Source organism: Carcharodon carcharias, chromosome 14, assembly GCF_017639515.1.
Source record: "Carcharodon carcharias isolate sCarCar2 chromosome 14, sCarCar2.pri, whole genome shotgun sequence".
Taxonomy (NCBI): Eukaryota; Metazoa; Chordata; class Chondrichthyes; order Lamniformes; family Lamnidae; genus Carcharodon; species Carcharodon carcharias.
This window is the reverse complement of record NC_054480.1, coordinates 56,794,083-56,819,083: the sequence shown is the minus strand read 5'-3', so window position 1 is coordinate 56,819,083 and position 25,001 is coordinate 56,794,083. Positions and strand designations below refer to the sequence as shown.

Here is a 25,001-nt window from a genome sequence, read left to right as displayed (position 1 = left end):
ACTTCTGTGTCTACTGTCAGCGCGCGCCCGATAATACGCAAATTGCCGCCAATTAGTGGTAAGGGCAAATTAAAGAGGTTTATCACGCCCAATGTATGCTGGGGGGCAGGATGTCCAACCTGAGGCTGAAGGTTGTGACCTGGCATCAAGTCATGGTCAGCCCTTTAAAGGACCCCCTGGCACAGGATAGTGTCAGGTGACCCATCGCATGCTATTAAAGGAGCAGAAAGTTTTTTAGAGTGAGGAATTTCATCTTTTGTAGTCCATCCAGATAAGTCCATTTTAATTAGCGCTTGTGTCTGCCAGCCATCTAAAGCCTAACTGTTACCCAAATTTCAATAAATCAGCAAGTCTACCAGCTTTAGACATTGAGTAATTGTACATTGATTTTATATTTCCATGCATAGATGTCTGTATGTCAGACCATGGGGAGAGGCACTCCAGAAGGGGCAAAGTTGCCCCCAGGTTCAGCGAGGCTAGCCTTGGTGCCCTCCTCTATGTGGTCGAGGGGCAACGTGACCAGTTCATTCTGAGCAGTGGGAAAAGGAGAAACCCCACACAGACTCGTGCTGTGCAGGAGGAGGTGTACAGTGTGGACATGGTGGAGAAGAACATGGTCGCAGTGCCACAAACGGTTCAATCATGTCATGAGCTCAGCCAGATTGAGTATGGCATCAGTATGAGCAACATTGATCCACAGTGATCCAGGTCTCAGAAGTGAATGCAGTAGGTAACCAAAGTTATCTGCTCTTCCAAAGTTGCATGTTTCCAAAAGTGCACAACTGTCCTAAACCATGCCATTGTACATTCCAAACAGTTATCAATTTAAATGGTGGGTGGTTGGCAGGATGATCTTCTGGCACCTGAACATAGGCTTCATTTGGGCATGGGCTGATTTGATAATGGGGTTGAGACATGACATGTGAGTGTTTGAGATTGTTGATATCAACTCTGTGTCAAATTTTTTCAGGCGAAGCGAGCCCACAATGCCCATGAGCAAGGCCATTCAGGCGGTGGGAATCCTGACACAATATGAGGAGCAAGTGCTGTCTCTCCCGGAGAATGAGACAACCAGGAGTATAGGCAGTGGCAAGGTTGGAAGGAGGCCTGGTTCTGCTGAGATGGCAAAAGTTTCAGACTGGGTGATAAGAGGAGATGGTCAGTGTGGTTTAAAGGAGGCTAGGAAAATGGCAAAGTATTTTGTATTGGGATTTCACACTTTGGAACTTTAACAAGCACCATGATCAGAGACATCACATCTTTGTTCAGGGATTCATTGTTCCAAAAAGTTCATTCATGCATGACAGGCTGTGAAAAAGTTTATGTCAGTCCAGTGTTAGGGGTGATGCATCAATTAATGTGATACTTGATTACTTCTTTACTGATCTCTCTCTCTTACAGGAGAAGACTCCTCAGCGCAGCCTCCAGCTGAAGCCATGCAGCCACCTCCCTCCTCCTCTTCCAAGGAACCCTCGGAGGGTACAGCATCACAAGCTCTCTCTGCACCTAGCACCATCGCAGATACTTGCACTTTGGCAGTGTTCAGCACACCAGACAGGGGTCATGCACACACTGATGTGGGCACTTCACAGTCACACTTGCAGCAGCCAGAAAGCATCATGGAGCTGGCCTTGGGCAGTCAGAGAAGAAGGTCTCTGTGGTGATCCAGAGACTGATTCCATGTTGGATGATGAGCATCTGGAGTCGTCTGTAAGGCAGCAGGTGCTGGATGTTCAGCACGAGACCCATGAAGATTTGGCAGGTATACAGAGGGGTTGCGTGCTCTGGCACAGACTGCAGAGATGTCCAGCCAGGCCATGAGCATTGCGATCACCCACTCTGCAGAACGCCAGGCCTCCACCATGGACAGACTGGGGACTGACCTGGAGGGGTAAATCGAGCACATTGCAATTGTTGAGATGCGCTCTGACCTGCACACCATCACCCTGACTCTGAGCTCAGGGGCCCATGAAACCCAGGGCGACAAAGGAATTGGGAGCGTGGTCGCCCACCCAGCTCCTGTAACTTGACCAGTTAGCAGCAAGTACCAACCAATCCTAGTGGCAGGAGATGAGCAGCAGCTGCCTCCATCTGGAAGTTCCTCTCATGGTATTTATGAGGAGGGAGCAGCATCTCCTCCTAACAGCCATTGACACAGGCCTCAGCGATTGTTGTGGTGACTATGGATTCGCATGTGTCTGTGCAATAGTCTCCTATAGTGGCCGGCCTCTCAAGGCCTAAGCCACGGAACGGCTTAGTCATCCAGGAGAAGGTGACGGTGGTAGATCAGACGCCACTCTCCAGTGCAGCCGCAAGCGAGAGGAAACACTGCACCAGAGCACGCAAACGTTTTTGTCCATACTCACAGTAGTCACGAAAAGGGGCACACAGGTGACATTTCTTTTTAATTATGTCTGTCTTGTAGGCCTGTGGTTAAACTCAAAAGTCACATTCCCTCATGCTTGGGTTCTTTTTGATAGCCATGGAATGTGTGGCTTGTGGCTGAAGGCGGAAGTAGGATATCAAACTTTAAGGGAGGGCTGGAAGAAATGTGTAAACTAATGGGTAAATGGAGAAAGATTGCATAAAATAGCTTCAGGACTCGCTCATTGTAAGTGCGAGATGGAGGAATATATTTCAAGAGATCTGTAACATAGATGTGGTATGAGGTTCTACAGAAACCGTTGCCATATTAAGAAATTCCTTGCATCACGGCCATCCACCCGGTCAAAGTCGGGGAATTCCCAGGAGCATCGTCGTGTTCCCTGGCCCCATCCTCACAGTCATCCTCAGGCGACTGGCCCCTTTTTGGCATTTCCTCATCCTCCAGAGTCTCTCCTCTTTGCATTGCAATGTTGTGGAGGACACAGCAGAGCACAACCATTGGGGAGAACCATGAGGAAGAGTACTGTAATGTTCCAGGCATCGGAAACACATTTTGAGGTGGCTGACTGTCTGCTCCACTGTGGCCCTGGTGCTGGCACGACTCTTATAGTACCTCCTCTCTCCCTCAGATCTTGGGACCCTCGCAGGCGTTGTAAACCATCTCTTCAGACGATAGCCCTTATCTCCTAAAAGCCAAACCTCCAATGCATCCAGGCCAGTGAAAAGATCAGGAATTTAAGAACTCCTGAGAATGTAGCCGTTGTGGCTGTTGCCTGGATATCTAGCACACACCTGTATGACCATCTGTTTGTGGTCGCAGATCAGCTACATGTTGATTGAGTGGCATTCCTTCCTGTTAATGAACATGCAGGGCTATCCCGATGGACCCTTGATGGCTACGCGTGTGCAATCGATGATTCCCTGCACCCTGAGGAAACCAACAATGGCAGCAAACCCTCGGGGTCTTTCGTTCTGGCTTCGGGCATCATGGGTAAAAGCTATGTAATTGCCAGACCTCCAGAACTTTGCATCCATGAACGTCTTTATGCAATGATGTGCAACTGGCTGGGTTATCCCTGTCAGGTCACTGGATCCTGCCTGAAAAGAGCCTGTCGCAAACAAGTTCAAAGCCACTGTGACCTTCAGGGCAACTGGCATTGGGTGGTCCCAAGGCAGTTTGACTAAATTACCTCACAAAGTGATCTAACAGTTGCCCTTGAGAGAAACAGTGTCTTCAACACTGAGTCTCATTCATTTGCAGGCCACTGAATCACTGCCTGTATATCCTCATTGCAGCATAGTGTCTTCTGCACCTCCAATGACGCTTTTAAGGCTCCTCCTGATCATCGAGGCCTGGTGCTACTCTGCCCCCACCTTCTGGACCCACAGCCTCCTGGGCGTCCCTCTCATCCCTTAGTCCTCTCACTCTTCTCCTCCTCTTCCTCTTCCTAATCCTCTTCTCCTCCTCATTGAAGGTTGTGCCTCCTGAGAGCACAATCCCCATCTGTGTCTGACAGTTGACACCACTCGCCCAGGGTTATGGACAGAATATTAAATAAGTTTTCAGAAGATGCCTCTCAATGAGAGGACAGTCCATCTGAAGAGAAAGTATCTGAGATTCTACTATGGTCCATGAAATGAGCACTCCATGCAACAAGGTTTCTAAACTAAAACAGAATTACCTGGAAAAACTCAGCAGGTCTGGCAGCATCGGCGGAGAAGAAAAGAGTTGACGTTTTGAGTCCTCATGACCCTTCGTCAACTCTTTTCTTCTCCGCCGATGCTGCCAGACCTGCTGAGTTTTTCCAGGTAATTCTGTTTTTGTTTTGGATTTCCAGCATCCGCAGTTTTTTTGTTTTTATCTCAAGGTTTCTAAGCTGCAAGGCTGAGACTCTGCTCTCAGCTACAATTTAAAAACCTTCTCAAACAAGCTAGATTTAAAAAAAATGGGTTTCCCACCTGATGTGAATCTAACCTTGAACTCTTGATACTCTTTTGAGTAAACCTGTTTCCATCTGTTTCAGATGAAGTTACATTGTTTCATAGTTTGCCATTGTGAGATTTGAACTCTTGATCTTGGGGTTACAAACCCAGTACCATAACCACTTGGCTATTTAGGCCAAGCTTAAAAGCTCTCTGACACAGTCCATCACCAGAAACTTGTAACTCTTTCGAGTACAAACACGTTTCCATCTGTTCCTATTCAGATGAAGTTACATTGTTTCATAGTTTGCCACTGTGGGATTTGAACTCTTGATTCATAGTTTGCCATTGTGAGATTTGAACTCTTGATCTGGGGGTTACAAACCCAGTACCATAACCACTTGGCTATTGAGGCCAAGCTTACATTGTTCCATAGTTTGCCATTGTGAGATTTGAACTCTTGATCTTGGGCTTACAAACCCAGTACCATAACCACTTGGCTATTTAGGCCAAGCCCAATCTAACCTTGAAGGTGTGCTATTGCCTTCTGGCCATATTATTTCAGTCAGAGTGGCTGTTAATTGCCTCAATCATCTTTTAAATTGATATTTGAATAACACAAGCAGGTTTCCGACTTTTTGACCTGATAGTGCATAGTATTATCTGAAACCATTGACATCCGAAACGTGCTGGATGTCATCATGCCACATCATATGCTCCACGAAGGGGGAAATGCTCCCGATCGTCAGCATAAAATTCTACCCCATATCTTGCTCCAGGCTCAATACAAATCAAACACTAAGGAAACCAATGAGAAGGGTAAGGATACTTCATAGCACAGCATATCATAACACCAGAGAGACATGGTCCTGGTTCTCTTCAAGGTTACAAACACAGCAGTATCAGAAGAGTCACTTCTTAAGCCAGACCTCCATGGCTACAACAGGAACATAAGAACTACTGCAGCTGCACTGCAACATGTTGTGTTAATTCAATATGTCAAAATGTAATGCCAGCAATAAAGTTTTACATACTGATACTGCCCTTGGTCCTCTGCCAGAATATATTATTCAAATGAAGAACTGCCCCTTGTTTGGTAAAGTTTGAAAGGAGACTTAACCAATAACTGTTCAAATTGGACTGTTGGAACACACATTAAGCCATACGAGAATTTCAATTCGCTGACTGGCATCTCAGTACATATTTATCAAATCATTTGTTTCCCTCAAATACCAGGATTAGTTTTGGGAGAGATCTGGCACAGTCCAGGTTGCCTCTGGATGCAGGCTGTATCCTGTTGTTATACTGTGTAATAGCCAATGAAAAGCATATGTGATGGCAACTTTAATCAAGATTGAATTTTCCTAGCCAGAAGATCTGTGGTATGAATTGCCAGTGGTTGTATGCTGGGAAATATGAAGAGAAATAAAAAATCTAAAGGGGAAATGTACAACATGAACTATGTGGAAGTGTTCACAGAATCATGAAGTGATCACACTTCTCAAAAATATGAGATAATATACCAATAGGTTTAATTGCTTTCTTAGTGTCATAAAAAAATCAAATCTTCTTTGATTCTTCTATTTAAGAATAGGTTCATTGGTCCTAAACCCAGTGAAACAAGAGTAAAACAACAACTAGAGGATGGAAAATCTGACTAAAATCCACATAGCCAGACATTTAGGGCCTTTGTGCCAATTGCCACCTTCCTGCAGGCCTTTTAGACCTAGTTCTCCTTTACACTGTTCTGTTTAAAAAGAACTCGCAGAGTATGTAAATGTTTATCTAATAAATGACATCGTCTAAAACATGAATAAATGAGAAAAAGAAAAACATTTAAATGAAGGAAAGCTTTTACAGGACTCCCACAATATTGTTTTGTAATTCAGGAAATCAATTCAGCCCTCATTGTTTCATGGATAATGCTTACCCCCTAACTTTGCTTTTAAGCCTCCAAGGTCATAATCACAGGCAAGGTTATTTCCTTACTTTCTTTCATTAACATCTTTTTTGCCTTAGAACTTCTATAATACTCATACCCCACCAACAACGTCACCATTCCTCACCAACAACCTAAGTCCAACTCCTCCTCTCATCTGCTATTAGCTCTTGTCAGCCTTTCAACCTGTTCAACAAATGGTGTGACTTTCCCTTTGATAACTTGATTCCCACAGAGTGCCAATGGTCTTTTCCCCTCGAAGTTCCCTGTACTTCAGTCACCTTTCACAACGTTAAATTTGAAGGTGCCTAATTATTTCTGATCTGGAATTTCCAACAACTTCAAGAAGTATCATGCTCTGCTCTTTGTGCCAAAATATCCAACGACTGTAGTGTTAACAGATAGTGCATGAATCACCCCAAACTTTTCTCCACCACCACAAACCTCTTTGACTGGTTTAAGCTGCTCATTTTATAATCAGCTCTGATGACCTATGCAAAGAGCTCACATAATTCCTTATCTCTAAAATTACGGCCATTCATTCAGCTGCCTATGCTCCCTTCAGCTAACTCTAAATTGTTATTTCTGCATCTTATAATTACTTTACAATCTTTCTATATTATCATTTGCACTTACAGCTGAATCTTCAAAATGTTTTGTGCTACTTACTGTTGTTATCTTGTATACAGACTTGTGTACATGACATTACGTATGGACAATTGTGTGGAGCAGTGCAGTTACTGAGATTACTTGCTTCATTTTAAACTGTGAAAAGGACAGTGGCACACGAAGTATTGATCACATCTATGTAACAAGCTATGATTTTCATTTACAATAATTATAAAGACCTTATGTGCATATGGGAACTGTTATTTTTGATGATACCCTGAATTAGTCAATGGAAAGTGCCATGAGTGAAACATTAAGAAAGGACAGTTCGTCAGATTGATAGCTAGTAGTGCAGTTTCACAGGTTGTATAATGTTATAGATTTTTGTAACAGAATTCTGAATCATCTCTGGACATTATTAGAACAGGTTACTGGGATGTTAAAAATTTAAGTGGAATTTAAAGGTAGCGGTTGTTCCGCAGTAGCAAAATATTATTTTCATTGGATATCCAATGCAGAAAAAATATACCTTGGCAGATATGAACTTCATGAAATCAGACAGAAAATGTTGCTGCCATTCTGGATAAAGCTGCCAATACTGTTCATGTATTGCCCATGGCAGTAGAGCATCTGTCTCTTACTGTACTATGGACACGGTACCAGCTCATCTGTTACAAACACCATTTAGTGAGCTTGGAACATGATTACATTTTCAGGAACTTGCCATGAAGCAATAATAATTTTGCACTTTAGGAATGATGAACTGTACCAAAATTTTATCCTCAACAAACTGCACAGCTCTCATAAAGAATCTAACAGAGATACTGGAGATAAATGTTGTTCATTGTTACGTATATCAGTCAATAGCACAAAACTAAATTAGGTTATGTTTTAAGATTTCAGACTTATTGCTCTGGGAGGGATTTTGTTTGAACTTATTTTACAATATACTATTAACTTATATTTGGCATACAAAGGATTAAATTCACACAAAGCACCTGCTATTTTCAAAACATATTCAATCTGGTAGCTGAAGCTAAATGAATGGTTGACAGAAAAGGCCCCACAAATATCCCCATCCTCAATGATGGAGGAAGCCCAGTACATCAGTGCAAAAGACAAGGCTGAAGCACTTGCAGCCACCTTCAGCCAGAAGTGCCAAGTGGATGATTCATTGTGACCTCCTCCTGAAGTACCCACCATCACAGATGTCAGTCTTGAGCCAATTCGATTCATACCATGTGATATCAAGAAATGTCTGAAGGCACTGGATGCTGTAAAGGCTATGAGCCCTGAAACATTCCAGCAACAGTACTGAAGACTTATACTCCTAAACTAGCTGCACCCTTAGCCAAGCTGTTCCAGTGTAGCCACAACACTGGTATCCAGCAATGTGGAAAAAACCTGCCCAAAGAGCAGGACAAATCCAACCTGGTCAATTACTGTACCATCAATCTACTCTCAATCATCAGCAAAGTGATAGAAGGGGCCGTCAACAGTGCTATCAAGCTGCACTTACCAGCAATAATCTGCTCAGTTTGAGTTCTGTCAGGGCCACTCAGCTCCTGACTTCATTACAGCCATGTCTAAACATGAACAAAAGAGCTGAACACAAGAGGTGAGGTGAGAGTTACTGCCCTTCACATCAAGGCAGCCTTTGACCAAATGTGGCATCAAGGAGCACTAGCAATACTGGAGTCAATGGGAATCAGGGGGAAAACTCTCTACTGGTTGGAGTAATACCAAGCACAAAGGAAGATGGTTGTGGTTGCTGGAGATCAATCATCTCAGTCCCAGGACATCACAGCAGGAGTTCCTCAGGGTAGTGTCTGAGGCCCAACTATCTTCAGCTGCTTCATCAATGCCCTTCCTTCCATCATAAGGTCAGAAGTGGGGATGTTTGCTGATATTTGCATAATGTTCAGCACCATTTGTGACTCCTCAGATACTGAGGCAGCCCATTCCCAAATGCAGCAAGTCCTGGAGAACATCCAGGATTGGGCTGACATGTGGCAAGGAACATTCACGACAAGTACCAGGCAATGACCATCTCCAACAAGGGAGAATCCAATCATCTCCCCTTGATATTCGATTGCATTTACCATCGCTGATTCTCTGTTATCAACATGCTGGGGATTACTATTGACCAGAAACTCAATTTAAGCAGCCACATAAATAGTGTGGCTACAAAAGCAAGTTAGAGGCTAGGAGTTCTGTGCAGAGTGACTCACCTCCTGACTCCCCAAAAGCCTGTGCACCACTTGCCTGGATGAGTGAAACTCCAACAAACACCCCTTATATCATTTTGCTGATAATCAAGAGTAGGCTGATGGGGCAGTAATTGGCCGGGTTGGATTTGTCCTCCTCTTCGTGGTCAGGACATGCCAAGAAGGTCGACACCATCCAAAACAAAGCAGCCTGCTTGATTGGCAGCCCATCCACTACCTCCAATATCTACTCCCTCCATCACAGATGTAAAGTGGTAGCACTGTGTAGCATCTACAAGATGCACTGTAGCAACTGACTAAGGTTCCTTCGACAACACTTCCAAACCCACGACTTCTACCACCTAGAAGGATTCAACCAGTGGGAGCGTGGGAACACCACCAACTGCAAGTGCCATTCCCACCACCTAGCCCACTTCCAGGGCGTGGGGTGGGTATTAAATTCCGCCCATGGAGTTTCGTAGTCATACTATCATATGATCAGACACTGGGCATAAAGTGAACTTCAGATAACAGGGTCATGGAATCTACTTATGTGTTTGTCCAAGGATACTAAACACAAGAGAACATCTAGTGCAAAGCTCAAATATTGAAATATTTCGTAGTTTCCATCAACATGAACTGCTTTACTATATAGAAACCTGATACTCCATATTAGTTGTCCATGTATAAGGTTCTACAGTATGAACTAAATAACTGATGGTCAATTTTAGGATATCAGTTGATGTTAATATATTGATTTGGCTTCTATTGTAATATCCCGTACTTTATATGAATCTGGGGAAAGATTATGTTAAATGTAAAACAATTAACATACCATGTGACCTGCTTGCAAATATTACAAAAAGCATTGCAAGTGCAATTACAATCAATTGTATTATATTAAAAAAAAAAGTGGGCCAGAATTTTATGTCTTGCAGGCGGGCACGCCAGGTCTGAACAGGCGTGAAATTGGGTAAGCGTCCCAACATCATCCAGCTAGTGAACAATCTTCAGGTCAGCAGGCACATACAGGTGTCAGAGCCACACCCGCCAACAATTCAAGCCACATAAGGCTATAAAAAAGGCAACTGTACTTGATTTTATGTTGCTCACGTGATTTTGCGCTCATTGCACAGGCAAAATGGGCAGGCGGGCAGCCCACTTTTAATGAAACCTCCTCCAAGGGTGGGATGAAAACGGTCAGCGGCATTGTTATTGTGAGAAGTGAGGAGTTTAGGAGATAGTTTGCTGCTGGTTGCTTATTTGAATTTGACAGCTTCATCTGTTCTGAACTTCAGTCTTAGCATTTCTAGGCTTCACTTCAGGACTCATTGGAGTCTCCAAGGTCCCCGGGGGATTTAGACTGTGTGGACCCTTGCATGTGGACAGCCTTCTGTTACCTTGGTAATGGGGATTGTGGTCTCTGTTGGTTGCACCACCTCTGAGGAGGAAGAGAGGGGCAGAAGGGAGAGGAGGCCAGGTGTCCCTATGCAGCTTCCAGGGGAGCGACCTGTTGGAGGAGAGGCACAGACACAAGGGTCGCAGGGCCAGCAGGTAGTCCAAGACGGAACGGGCCACAGAAGACACCACTATCCTGCTGCCAGGATTTACAAGCAATGATGCAGCTACCTCAACATGTCCAAGGTGCAAGAGGCTCGGCCTCTCCAGGAAGACCGTGACCTCCATTTGTCAGATGATTGGGACTAAGATCACCTGCAACTGTGTCAGTGGCTCTGACAGTCACAGTGGCCCTGAACTTCTATGCCTCCGGCACTTTCCAGGGGTCAATGGGAGATCTTTGTGGAGTGCCCCAATCAGCTGTCCACAATTGTGTCAAGCTGGCGACAGAAGCTCTGTTCAGGCAGGTAATGATATTTATTCATTTCCATACAGACAAGGCCAGCCAGGCTGAGAGTGAGCCAGAGGGTTTGCAGTGATTGCTGGGTTCCCCCACTACCAGGGCACAATCGACTGCACACATGTGGTCATCAAGGCACCAGTGAGTCAGCTGGGTGCTTTGTCAACAGGAATGGATTCCACTCAACGAACATCGAGATAGTTTGTGACTACAAGACGCAGATTCTGCAAGTCTGTGCTAGGTACCATGGCAACTCTGATGACGCTTATATCCTCAGACACTCACAGGTGCCAAGGCTGTTCACTGCTACAGCTCTACTGGGTGACAAAGACTATCCCTTGAAAAAGTAGCTTCTTAAGTCTCTCCGCTACCCAAGAACAGAGGCAGAGCAGCATTATAATAGGAGTCATGCCTCCATAAGGGCGGTGATAGAGGACCATAGGTCTTCTGAAGATGCACTTCCGATGACTGGACTGTTCAAAGGGAGCACTGCAATGCTCCTCAGAGCACGGGTCACTGATAGTGGTTGCATGCTGTGCTATCCACTATCTAGTACTGGCAAGGAGGGACCCACCAGAGGAAGAGGATCTTCAGGCAGCTCCACAGGTCACAGATGATGAATCCAGTGGTGAGTTTGGAGAGGAGCCCGGTGAGGAGCACAATGAGGAGGTGGAGGCAGTCCTCTGTATCCTTCACTGAGGCAGGAACACTAGTGACACCTCGATCCAACGCTCCTTCAGCTAGCCTGCCAAAGATCTGCTTCCACATCATGCCAGGGCTGCCACCTCCATCCCAGATGTTTGACCTTTTTTTATTCATTCATGGGATGTGGGCTTTGATGGCTAGACCAGCATTTATTGCCCATCCCTAGTTACCCTTGAGAAGATGGTGGTGAGCTGCCTCCTTGAACCACTGCAGTCCATGTATTGTAGGTACACTCACAGTGCTGTTAGGAAGGGAATTCCAGGATTTTGACCCAGCAACAGTGAAGGAACAGTGATATATTTCCAAGTCAGGATGATGTGTGACTTGGAGGGGAACTTCCAGGTGATGGTGTTCCCATCTATCTGCTGCCCTTGCCCTTCCAAGTGGTAGTGGCCGTGGGTTTGAATGGTGCTGTCGAAGGAGCGTTGGTGAATTCCTGCAGTACATCTTGTAGCTGGTACACACTGCTGATATGTGTCGGTGGTGGAGAGAGTGAATGTTTGTGGATGTGGTGCCAATCAAGTGGACTGTTTTGTCCTGGACAGTGTCCAGCTTCTTCAGTGTTGTAGGAGCTGCATTCATCCAGGCAAGTGGAGAGTATTCCATCACACTCCTGACTTGTGCCTTGTAGATGGTGGACAGGCTGTGGGGAGTCAGAAGGCGCATTACTCGTTGCACAATTCCTAGCCTCTGACCTGGCCTTGTAGCCACAGTATTTCTATGGCTAGTCCAGTTCAGTTTCTGGTAAATGGTAACCCCCAGCATGTTGATAGTGGGGGATTCAGTGATGGTAATGCCATTGAACATCGAGGGGCGATGGTTGGATTCCCTCTTTTTGGAGATGGTCATTTCCTGACACTTGTGTGGCACGAATGTTCCTTGCCGCTTGTCAGCTCAATCCTGGATATTCTCCAGGACTTGCTGCATTTGGGAATGGGCTGCCTCAGTATGTGAGGAGTCGTGAATGGTGCTGAACATTATGCAACCATCAGCGAACATCTCCACTTCTGACCTTATGATGGAAGGAAGGTCATTGATGAAGCAGCTGAGGAGAGTTGGGCCTAAGAAACTACCCTGAGGAATTCCTGCGGTGATGTCCTGGAGCTGAGATGACTGACCTCCAACAACCACAACTATCTTCCTTTGTGCTAGGTATGACTCCAACCAATGGAGTATTTTCCCCCTGGTTCCCATTGACTTTTGCGAGGGCTCCTTGATGCCACACTCAGTCAAATACTGCCTTGATGTCAAGGGCAGTCACTCTTGCCTCACGTCAGGAGTTCAGCTCTTTTGTCCATGTTTGAACCAAGGCTATAATGAGGTCAAGAGCTGAGTGTCCCCGGCGGAACCCAAACTGAGCATCAGTGAGCAGGTTATTGCTAAGCAAGTGTCATTTGATAGCACTGTTGATGACCCCTTCCATTACTTTACTGATGATCGAGAGTAGGCTGATGGGGCAGTAATTGGCCGGTTGGATTTGTGCTGCTTTTTGTGTACATGACGTACCTGGGCAATTTTCCACGAATCCGGGTACATGCCAGTGTTAGCTGTACTGGAACAGCTTAACGAGGGGCGCGGCAAGTTCTGGAACACAAGTCTTCAGCACTATTGCCAGGATATTGTCAGGGCCCATAGCCTTTGAAGTATCCAGTGCCTTCAGCCGTTTCTTGATATCACGTGGAGTGAATCAAATTGGCTAAAGGCTGGCATGTGTGATGCTGGGGACCTCCTGAGGAGTCCGAGATGGATCATCCACTCGGCACTTCTGGCTGAAGAATGTTGCAAATGCGTCAGCCTTATCTTTAGCACGGATGTGCTGGGCTCCCCCATCATTGAGGATGAGGCTATTTGTGGAGCTACCTCCGCCAGTGAGTTGTTTAATTGTCCACCACTATTCACGACTGGATGTGGCAGGACTACAGAGCTTAGATCTGATATGTTGGTTGTGGGATCGCTTAGCTCTGTCTATCACTTGCTGCTTATGCTGTTTGGCACACGAGCAGTCCTGTTTTATAGCTTCACCAGGTTGACTCCTCATTTTTAGGTATGCCTGGTGCTGCTTCTGGCATGCCCTCCTGCACTCTTCATTGAACCAGGGTTGATCCCCTGGCTTGATGGTAATGCTAGAGTGGGGGATATGCCGGGCCATGATTGTATTCGAATGCAATTTTGCTGCTGTCGATGGCTCACAGTGCCTCATAGATGCCCAGTCTTCATTTGCTAGATCTCTTTGAAACCTATCCCATTTAGTACAGAGGTAGTGCTACACAACATGATGGCGGGTATCCTCGGTGTGAAGGCAGGACTTCGTCTCCACAATGACTGTGTGGTGGTCACTCCTACCGATACTGTCATGAACAGATGCATCTGCGGCAGGCAGGTTAGGGAGGATGAGGTTAAGTGTGTTTTTCCCTCCTGTTGCTTCCCTCACCACCTGCTGCAGACACAGTCTAGCAGCTATGTCATTTAGGACTCGTCCAGCTCGGTCAGTAGTGGCGCTACCGAGCCACTCTGGGTGATGGACATTGAAGTCCCCCACCCAGAGAACATTCTGCACCCTCAGTGCTTCCTCCAAATGACGTTCAACATGTGACATATGGAGCACTGATTCATCAGCTGAGGGAGTGCTGTACAGGTAATCTGCAGGATGTTGCCCATGTTTGACCTGATGCATGAGACTTCATGAGGTCCGGAGTCCATGTTGGGGACACCCAGGGCAACTCACTCCTGACTGTATCCACTGTGCCGCCACCTCTAGTGATGGTGATGGTGGAGTCTGGGTTATTATCTGTAAGGTATGATTCCGTGAGGATGACTATATCAGGCTGTTGCTTGACTAGTCTGTGAAATAGCTCTCCCAATTTTGGCACTAGCCCCCAGATGTTAGTAAGGAGGGTTTTGCAGAGTTGACAGGGCTGCGATTGCCGTTGTCGTTTCCGGTGCCCAGGTCGATGCTGGGTGGTCCATTCGGTTTCATTCCTTTTTTGTGTCTTTGTAACGGCTTGTTACAACTGAGTGGCTTGCTGGGCCATTTCAGAGGGTAATTAGGAGTCAACCACATTACTGTGGGACTGGAGTCACATGTAGGCCAGACCAGGTAAGGATGACAGATTTCCTTCCGCAAAGGACATTAGTGAACCAGATAGGTTTTTGCAACAATCAACAATGGTTTCATGGTCATCACTGGACTTTTAATTCCAGATTTTTATTGAATTTAAATTCCACCATCTGCCATAATGGGATTCGAACCCAGGTTCCCAGAGCACTACCCTGGGTCTCTGGATTACTAGTCCAGCAACACTACCACTACACCATCACCTCTTCCCCTTTCCTTTGAACCCAAAGTCCATTCAGTGCCTGTGCAATAAAGTTTAGAGCCACTCACATCCAGCATTAGATGCTGGCGTGCCCTGCACCTATAAAACAAGTGAAGCTTATTCAGGCCATTAAGATAAAAGCAAACTTTATATCATGTTGGCATTCACATCCAATGAAAATAACATTATATGAGGCAGAATTTAGCCCTCGTCGGGTGGGCTCGGCAGCGGTGGGCAGAAGTGTTCGGGAAGCCGACTGTCACCCGCGATCAGGGCCGGACCACGATTTCACACTGGCTATCCAATTAAGGCCCGCCCAGCTTGAAATTAACTGGCAGGGATCATGAGGGGGAAGTGCGAGCGGGGCAATCGGGGAACTTCTTGCATGCGCGCGAGTGCGTGCTTGAAAAATGTCCCTGAGGCACAGAGCAGCTTCATGGAGATGAACAGCTTTCCAAAAACACAATGAAGTTTTATAAAATATTATAAAACATGTCCCCTCATGTGACTGTCACATGAGCAGGTCAAGTTATTAATTACATTTTAAAATTTCAATTTTATTTTTATTTGCTGTTGGAAGCCTCATCCCGCCCGTGGATGTGGCTTCCTGAAAAGTGCAAAGGCTGCTTGGCCTTTTCGCCTGCCCGCCAACCATAAGGTCAGATGGGCAGCGAAAAATTTCATTCAATTAACTTTTTAATGGCCTTAGCAGGCCTTTTAATTGTTGGCGGATGGGCTGCCGACACCAGCGTGGGCCCACCGAACAAAATATCGCGCAACTGCGCATCATTTTACGCTCGAGTGGGTCATGCATACACCTGCACGCCAAGGTAAAGATTCTGTCCATGTTATTAATGGTCATGCCAGTAAACAGATTAACCAAACATGGCAGAACAGAAGCCTCCATGCCGAAGATAAATAGGTGGAACCAAACAACATTTTATTCATCCTTAAGCTTCATGGGGAAAATATCTTGAGAGTAAAGGCACTTTAGTTAGCTTTACTTCATTAACCAACGGCTGAATGATTAGACCAAAGATTTAATCTTGCCAGGGTTTAACGTACTACAATAAGTTAACTGAGAAATTATTCAAATTTCCTGTTCTAACAAATAGAAGCAATCCTGTTTAAAAGTGGTTTGTAATTTTTGGTGGTAAAATGGGAAATATGGCAACTAAAGAAAAGACATGAAGGAGGAATTATTCAAAGAGAAGAAATAGAACTTCTGCCACACTTCCAGCAAGGGGCATGGCAGCGGAATGAGAGCCGCACTGAGAAAACTCTTGACCTTTGGGATTCACCAAGGGTACAGTAGCATTTTGGTATGTCTCTGGAGTAGTTATCCAGAGAAGATCAGCTGACATTTCCAGCCGCTGGTAAGGCCATTGTTCTAGCCTCCTGGATAGACTCGGAAGATTCTCCCCTGGCAACCTTCAGGGAGCTGCCTCTGCCAGTTTTAAAGTGCCTGTCAGGTTGCCATTGGACCCGGCGCCCGACAGACTCCGGCCCCTGTCTGGCCCTTCCTGACCATTGAGAAGGCGTGTTTCATGCTGGGCGGACCTTAATTGGCCGTCCAGTACAAAATTGTGTTTGCAATACGACTGCAGTCGGGAGAAGATTCCACACCCACTTCCGATCCTACTGACTTGGCACACACGCCAAGCGTGAAATTCAGGCCGTGGTTGACAATGTAGCTCTTCCTTTCAGAGATTCACCATGACAGGTTTGTTTACTGTTTATAAGAGATTTGAAAAGAGAAGTTTCTAGCAGGTATAAAAACTTGACTGCTGAAAATTAAAACAAAATCAATAAATGTTAGAAATGAATAAAAAGGCAATTAGAATCAGAAGACGGGCTAACATTTTAGATGTGGCCCTTTGCTGGAACTGTAGGTTGTAAGGTAGAGTTACACACAAATTTTCACATCTTTCTGATGTTCTTCAGCCGATTACCCAATGAGTATAATTTTCCGTGCCCGTTGGCGCCGGGTGCGATCGGCGGCATGAGCGGATAATAAAGCAAGAAGGCCAGAAATCGGTTTGCAATCATTGCTCAGCCCGTTGATGGCGGACCACGTTTCCTGCCATAGGATGTCGGGGACCTCATTGTAATTCATCTCCATATCATTATTAGGCCAGCCTGGCAGAATCGTTCCCAACCACTGCACCCCCGCCTGTGGTGAATTGTCTGTCCACATTGGTGGGAAAGTATGCTATGTGTTTCACAACAGCACATAAAAGGTGTGTACTTAGTGGGCTGCACTTTAAGCAGAACTTGAGGTGAGTTCACAGTAATGTTGCATAGTGCTTGCCCAGTTCGCCTATTGGACCTCAAGGTTGAGGCACGTTGGGGGGCATGTGTGTGCGTGTGTGTGGGGGGGGGGGGATAGGGGGCAAGGGCTGCCCTGTGGTTAAGGTGACTTAGGGGTGGGGACAAGAGCTACCTTGCAGTTGAAGGTAGTGCTCAAGCATGTTAGGGTGAGGGGTAGGGAAGAGGCCACACATTAGGGAAACCTTCCATAAAGTGACCATTCCTCTGCAGCTGGGACAGTTCAGCCACAACCACATTACCATGTGTGGAGTTGAATCTCTAGCTGATCTGCCAACTCAAGCAACATAGAGGCACGAAAGTACCACCAAGTCCTGCAAAGCTTTTCACCCCTCGGGCAAAGACTGCAAACTAATGAGTGTTTTAGTTGGTTGACTGGGCACATTGTACAATCTTCTTGCTAAAGCTGGTCAAGGAGCAACTGCTAGTGGGGGTGCTCATAGCTCCTTGCAATAGCATCATCCCAGTTTGGACCAGTCTCTCCCATGGTTCAAGCTAACAGCGCAGCCACGCAGTCTGGGTTAGGAGAATGCCTGTGCCTGAGCTGAGAGCACAGCGTGCAGTCCAATGGGCAAAGCTGCCGCCAATCGGTCGGATGGAGTAGGGTGGAGGTGATTGGGGTTTCGGGCAGTCATGCAGTATACTAAACTCTGGCCATCCAAGTGGTGGCCAGCACTCTCCGGGATGCTTTAAGGAGCCTTCAGACTTAACCAAGGGAGGTTCTTAGTATACCCATGCTAACACATGGATCTCTCTCTCTCTCATCCTGCAGGAGGAGTACATCAGAAGCACATGGAGCCTGGTGAACTGGCTGTATGCTTCGTGGTGTCCAGAGAGTGCACACGACGGAGAAGAGAGCAACGAGCTGCCTGGCTGTGCAGAGGGAGGAGCTGCACCCTCAGGAAGAAAGGACAGTTAGGGCTCCCGCACATGCTGCTGAAGAGCCATAGTGAGCCACCATTGGACAGCACTTAGCTGGACTCAAGGTCTATAGATGCCGTCTTTCATTCCTGCAGATGACCAATAACCAGTGTTGTCGAAGACTGCGCATGTCTAGGGAAATGATCAGTCACATCTGCCAACTACTGCAGGATTTGGCGCCACGGGGACATGAAGGGCATCCACTGCCAGTGGCCGTGAAAGTGAATGTGGTGCTCAATTTTTATTTTACTGGTGACACAGGTGACCTCTGTGGGATATCACAAGCCTCCACCCACAATTGCATCCATGAGATCACGGGTGCCACCTTCCCCATAGCACACAACTTTGTGCATTTCACCCGGGACCAAGAGAGCCAGGATATAAGAGCCATTGGATTTGACCAGATCTCAAGCTTCCCACAGACGCAGGGTGTGATCGACTGCACTCAAATGGCGCTCAAGTCCCTGTCGCAACAAGCGGTCAATAATGTCAAATGCAGCTGGTGTGCAACCAACACAAATGTATCCTGCAGGTCTGCACAGGGAGTGCCAAGACTCCTACATTCGCAGTTGGACACAGATCCCTGACATCTTCCGGGGTCCACAGAGGCTGCAGGGTTGGCTCCTCGGGGACAAGGGCTACCTGCAGTGGTTGATGACACCCGTATGGTGGCCTCAGACTGCAGCAGAGCGAAGGTATATTAAGGATCCTGCTGTAACTCACCAATTGGTCGAGCAAACCATCGGGATACTGAAAATGAGGTTCCGGTGCCCGGAGCAGTCTGGTGGAGTCTAAAATATAGTTCACAGAGAGTGTCATGCATCGTCATCACCTGCAGCACCCTTTACGACCTAGCGCTGCAACGGGGAGACAAGCTGGCTGAGGAGGAGATATTGGAGCTGGAAATCTCCTCTGTTGAGGAGTCGTCGGCTGTTAAGATGAGAAGGTTCTTGAAGGCAGCGATGACGGTGATAAGGCGCTCGTGCTGGCCAGACGAAGGAGGTGTGCTCAGGAGGCCCTCATAGCTGCTAGATTTATAGATGATGATGATGACATGTAGTGAGGTGACCCCATGGATTCTCACATTGCATCTATGAATGTTTGACTCCATTCTGGTTTATGGCGCACATACCCTCTGTGATAATGGTCCAGTAATTGAGATGCAGTGAAGGCCCTAATATCCATTCGATTGCAGGAGGATAATGATGACATGCAGTGAGGACACTCTGTAGACCTTCACACAGCCTCTGTGAATGTCTGACTCCTGTGTGACTGAGAGCAGCTCACTTGTGCTCTGTGATCAGGGTCATATCATAGAGATGCAACCATGAAATTTTAAAAACATCTGACCCTTTGTCAGCCTTCAGCACCTGACCCCTTCAGAAGCACAGCATCACGGATCACAGATGTTGAAGAACTGGGGGCCAGCCACACCTTCAAGGTGCTGAGAGCACACAGAGAGATTGATGGAGCTCTGTGACGCCTGTCCACAACAGTCTGGCAGCTGTGACAAGCACTGTCGAGGTGCAGGCATCAGTAATATGTCCAGGGAGTGTAAGGCTGGACCATCACTTTGGTCTGAAGGCTGCACAGAGCACAGGGAAGAGGCCCTGGACTGAGACACCTGCCTTTATCTTGTACAGAAAGGTTTCACACCTGAGTGACACGAACACTGCTAATCAGAACAAGGTGGCATAGGCAGGGAGATATTCTTGGTAGTTTATTGACAATAGTGAACAGTATGTACAAGTGATTAACACCCATGACCAGGCTATGCAATTATATCTTCTTAACTTTCCTAACCCTGCTGCTACATCTTGGTGCTCTGTGGACATCCACAGTGAAGGTGGAGGCAGCTTGCTGACTGCAACGCCCTGTCTGTGATGACTTTGGAGGTATCCTCTGGAGGGCTGAGACCTGGAGGGCACCGGCCTGCTTTCAGGACCTTGCTGTGTGGCAGTGGCACCCTCTTTGTCCTGTGGAGCTGGAGCTGCTGATGTCATAGATGAGGGGATTCGGATGAGCCAGACACTCCTGGAGTCACCTGGATGGATGCCCATGGGGTGGAGGGAGGTTACACATGCTTATCCTCCTCCATTTAGTCCGAGGGTCCCTGCCTTTCTCATTGAGGAGAAGGGGTAACTGGAGTGAGATCAAGCTGTCCCGCATCCCTCTCGCCTACAAACGATTGGAGACCAACTATGGCATTGGCAATGGAGTTCCAACATGCAGCAGTGCAGGAGCAACGTCCTGGACCATGGTCTCCGCCATCCTACCAGCATTGACCTAGGTGCACTGGCATGCCGGCGCTATCACCTCAGACTGAAGGTGGACGGACTCCTCCAACGTGCCTCACAATCTGAGGAGTACAGCGGACATCCCTACCTGATGTTTCTGAGCTTGTCTTTGCAGCTCCATCAATTGTGACATGCCTGAATCCAGAGGCTCGTCATCTGACTCGGACTCAGCAAATTTCAGGCCTCCAGCAGTCCTTCGAGTGCCAGATACCTGGGAAGTTCCTGCCCCCACTGCTATGGGTCAGAAAGTGCGATGTGCTCACCTGATTGTGATCTCGAGGCTATTCTAATGCTAGGTCCCGCCGAGGTGTGTGTCTTTCCGCTGGTGGAGGGTGTGGGTGAGCGCTGTGATGAAATTTCAGGGAGGGTGCCTTCACATTCCTTTTCAGAGGTTTCTTTGGAGCTTGAATGGAGGCCCTGGGTCATGGACTCCATCAGTTGTTTCCCAGGTGTGCCTGCAAAGGCAAGGGGAGATAATTAGTGCGTGGCAGTGGCCTGTGAAAGAGGACACATCACACACAGGTTGTCTGATGGATGTTGCACTGCTGGATCCTCATTTGGTACAGCAGCGCCAACCTCACCGTCAGCACAGGATTGGTCCTGGTCATCGCTGGCCAGCTGGATGTCTATGGTTTCAAAGTCCATGAGGACCTTGATTTCAGGCGTTACTCCACCAGTCTGTGACCTCTCCCCCTTGTTGTGTGCCAGTTTGTCCTGCATGAATAGAGATGGAGAGAGTGTAAGCAGGACACCTGCCAGGCCAGGTGATAAGTGTGCCTGGCATGTGTGGATGATGAGTCATCCCATAGATGGGATGAGGACAATGAAGATGTGTGTGAGTGTGTGAATGGTGATGCCCTTGAGCTAGCAATGAGTGAGGGCCCTGTGGACATGTGGTGGGTTTGTGATTGTGAGAACAGAAAGTGATGAGAAGAGTGACTTACCCTGGTGGAACAAAGGAGATCATTCATCCTCTTGTGGCACTGGGAGGGCTGTCCTCTTTTGCAGGGTGTTGGCACTGAACACCTCTGCCACTGCCTCCCAAGCCAGAGTGGTGTCGTTGCTGCCCATCTTACAGCCAGAGCGGGGTAGAGGACATCACGGTGAGCCTCCACAGCGTCCAAAAGGCGCTCGATGGGTGCATCATTGAACCTGGGGGCTGCAGTCTTTTTATCTTTTGGGGCCATGTCTTCTGTGCAGCAGTCATGGGCTGAAAGCACTAAGAGATGTGCACGCAGCTGCACTTTAAATGAGTCCAGCGTGATGAAGCAACAATCATGGTGTGGCAGGTGAATAACGGCCCGTCTGCCATGGAAATGGCGTGTTTCCCGGGAATGCATAATTAATGCAGTGGTTTGGGCGATACGGCATGAGAAGCCAACATTGTGGTCACGGGTAATCGCAGTACCCACCGATTACCGCACTTAGTGCAAATCTGGGATCCTTCCACCCAAATTATTTTTTTAAATATCGGTTTGTTGTAAATAGTTTCAACAACACATGGATAAATGTAAGCTTTATGCACACAGAGTTCAAACAATGCACCTCACTACACAGAAAGCATCTTTTATATGTAATTATTACAAAGTTATAATATGGAGATTTATAAAGGATATAACACAAAAAGAGCACAAAATTCCACTTGTGGCTGCCATGTCATTGAAGGGGTCAATCAGACAAGAACAACAGAAGAAAAATCTCAACCACAACAAAACAATTCAGCTGTTTTATTTCGTAGTTAAAAATAAATTGTGATTGCTTTTCTTTCAAATACACATTTTGAGAACTAAACATTATGATGTTATTTCTGCCAACCATGTTCTGATGAGAAGCTACAGAGAAAAGGTCTTGCTTCCTGTCCATTTGTCATAATATCAATCTTCAAATGGGGCAGTGTTCCCGCAGTTTAGGAAAAATACTGGAAACCAATGAGTGGAATCATTCCAGATTTGCACTAAGTGCTGTAGCGGGCAGGAAAAAGGATGCTTTACCAGCTGGCTGCAATGGCACGTCTTCACGACATATCATCCTAATCCCAATGTGGCGTGTGACCAAGCCGTACAATGTGATAAACTGTCTCCTGTGGCTCAATAAAGCTACCACTGTTTTATCCATTTATGTCCAACAGTCCATCCCAACTTAGTAACTGAAAGGGAGCTAGACTCTACAGAGATGGTCTGGCATCAGACCATGGAGTTCACCATTACATGTGGACTACAAATTCCATGGAGATTTGATTGATCAAATGGCGATATGTAATCATGATTAGTTTTAACAACTTGTTTTTTTGCTATCTTTGTAAAAGGTTGTTTAAACATGAGCACTAATGTTTTATCATCAAGTGGATTGGCATAAAATAATTATTGAATCTTCTGGTGTGAGGAAGGAGTAGAATTATATTGTACAGTTGAAATGAGATGCTTTCCCTTTGTTTACAGTAAGTAAATACACTGTCAAGGGTGATATGGAGCCACTTGTGTCAGGATGTTCTAAGTTCCAATCTGATATGTACCAAATTAGATTGTCTAAACTGGGATTTCAATGGACCCATTCTGCACTTGTCTTCAGTTATGGACGTAAGGGAGGGTGGAGGGTTTGGAGATAGGGGCATAGGTGTAGGGGGCAGGAGGGGGAATATATGAGCCAGAATTCCTGACCAGTATAGCAATGTATGTACATCTCATGTTCCAACAGACATCAGCTATTAAAAGAAACATAAGAAAATGGAAATAAATAAATATTAACCCATCATTTTAATTGCTATCTACTAGATCACAAAACCTATTATGTAAAATTACTACAGTGATTGTGAAACTTTTCCAGACTGGGCCCTTCATAAAGTTTGTTTATTTTCTAATCAGGGGAGGTGTTGGGTATAGGAAATTTTGATTTTTGTTATTTGGTTTGGTGCAATGTGCAAGAGACATAATGGTAAATCAAGTATATTTTGGTAATCTGGTCATAGCAAATTAATATAATGGATTTTTATTTCAAGTTTTTTCATGTTACTGAGTAATTCTCAAAAATCCACACTTTCCTTTACTTCCTAACTCTCGCATCCGTGTACTTGCTTTGAATCCAGCAGTCACTGATCCTCTGCTCTTCGTACTATCAGATCCCATTCTGGCTTTAATATGGTTGACTTATCAGTTGGTCACCACAATCTTGCATCTTGCAGCACAGAGAATGAGACGTTTTCAATATATCCAACTTCAGGGACAGCGCTGAGATCTTCTCCACTGTCCAGCAGTGGCAGTTCACCAGAAGAACTGGGAGCACAGCCAGGAGGAAGGTGGTTGCCATCATTCCCGTGTTCACTGAGATGACAATGCCCAGGTTTGTGGTCCTCAGGAGAGATGCATGATGATGCTGAAGACAGTGAATTGAGGCTTGGGAGCTGACTGGTTGTTTTACCATATTGTCGAGCAGGATTCAGACACCTGTTCCACCCCCAACATCTTGGGTGGCCACAAACAGCATGGCCCTCCACATTGTTTCCGGCAGTCCGCTAGTGGGATCTGACCTCCTGCTGACCTCTCACTCACTCAGCCAGGTCACTACCTCTAGGTTATACCCCAATCCAAAGCCTCATCCTCAGCCCAGTGCAGGCACTCAGCAAAGTTCATCAAGCCAAGGCCGCTGTCCACTACCAGCTCCCAGTGCAGGCCCTGAAGCAACCACACATTACCCTGGTTCCCTGACTTGAAGAAACAGTCCTGAATCAGGTAAGGAAGATTACTGGAAGCTTCCTTCGTGCTGTGTTATGGCTGTGTCCCGTGTGGCTGTAATGAACAGGGAGGTAGACAGCAGGCAGCAGTCTGTTTGGGGCAGGAACATAAAGCAGCCTATTTACATATTTTCCTATGGAAATTTTTTTTATCGCATTTTTGTTCAGCACACAGTTTTTCTGGAACACATTAGTTGAGCTAAACAAGGGGTAGCTGTATCTGTTCAGTTTAAGCTCATGTTATATTTCTATTTTACCACTGTTTCATCAAAACAATGGTATTCAAGGAAGGCATCATGAAGACAAAATGGTTAACTAAAATAACCTACTATTTTTAATAGTTTGTTTCTCTTCGGCAGCAGCCAGCTTACCTTGTGATAACATCGGAAATATGCAGCTCGTTCATCTGAAAACTTCTCCAGTCGTTTTGGGCCTTTGCTGGATGCCTTCTTTAGCACAAGCCAGCATCTCTGGTAAATCTAAAATGTACAAAAGCAAAAGGAAACTAATTGATTCAATGCTTTCTCTTGTGGCCTGTGATTATACTGCACTTATGAGAAAAAAAAAGCTATAGCTAAAGCAAACATGATACCGAGTTCCATTTGTAGCACTATCTATTGTTGCAGTTGCTGTTTTTCAGGTAATGCCATTACACTATCCAAAAGAGAGCAGGGAGGTCTGCCAATATCCTGGCCAACATTCCTCTCTGAATCAGTTATTTATCTGTTGTTTGTGGAACCTTGCTGAGTGCAAATTCACTGCTTAATTTACCAACAAACAACTAT

General features: G+C 46.2%; 1 protein-coding gene across 2 annotated transcripts in view; it reads right to left on the bottom strand.

Moving 5' to 3' along the window:
* The window catches only part of LOC121286760 (docking protein 5-like), a 517,742-nt gene that overhangs the window by 258,221 nt on the left and 234,520 nt on the right, over positions 1-25,001 (bottom strand). For both annotated transcript variants that reach the window (XM_041203793.1, XM_041203794.1), the window contains exon 3: positions 24,588-24,695. In XM_041203793.1, the coding sequence (XP_041059727.1) occupies positions 24,588-24,695 (108 nt within the window). The remainder of the gene's footprint in view (positions 1-24,587; positions 24,696-25,001) is intronic.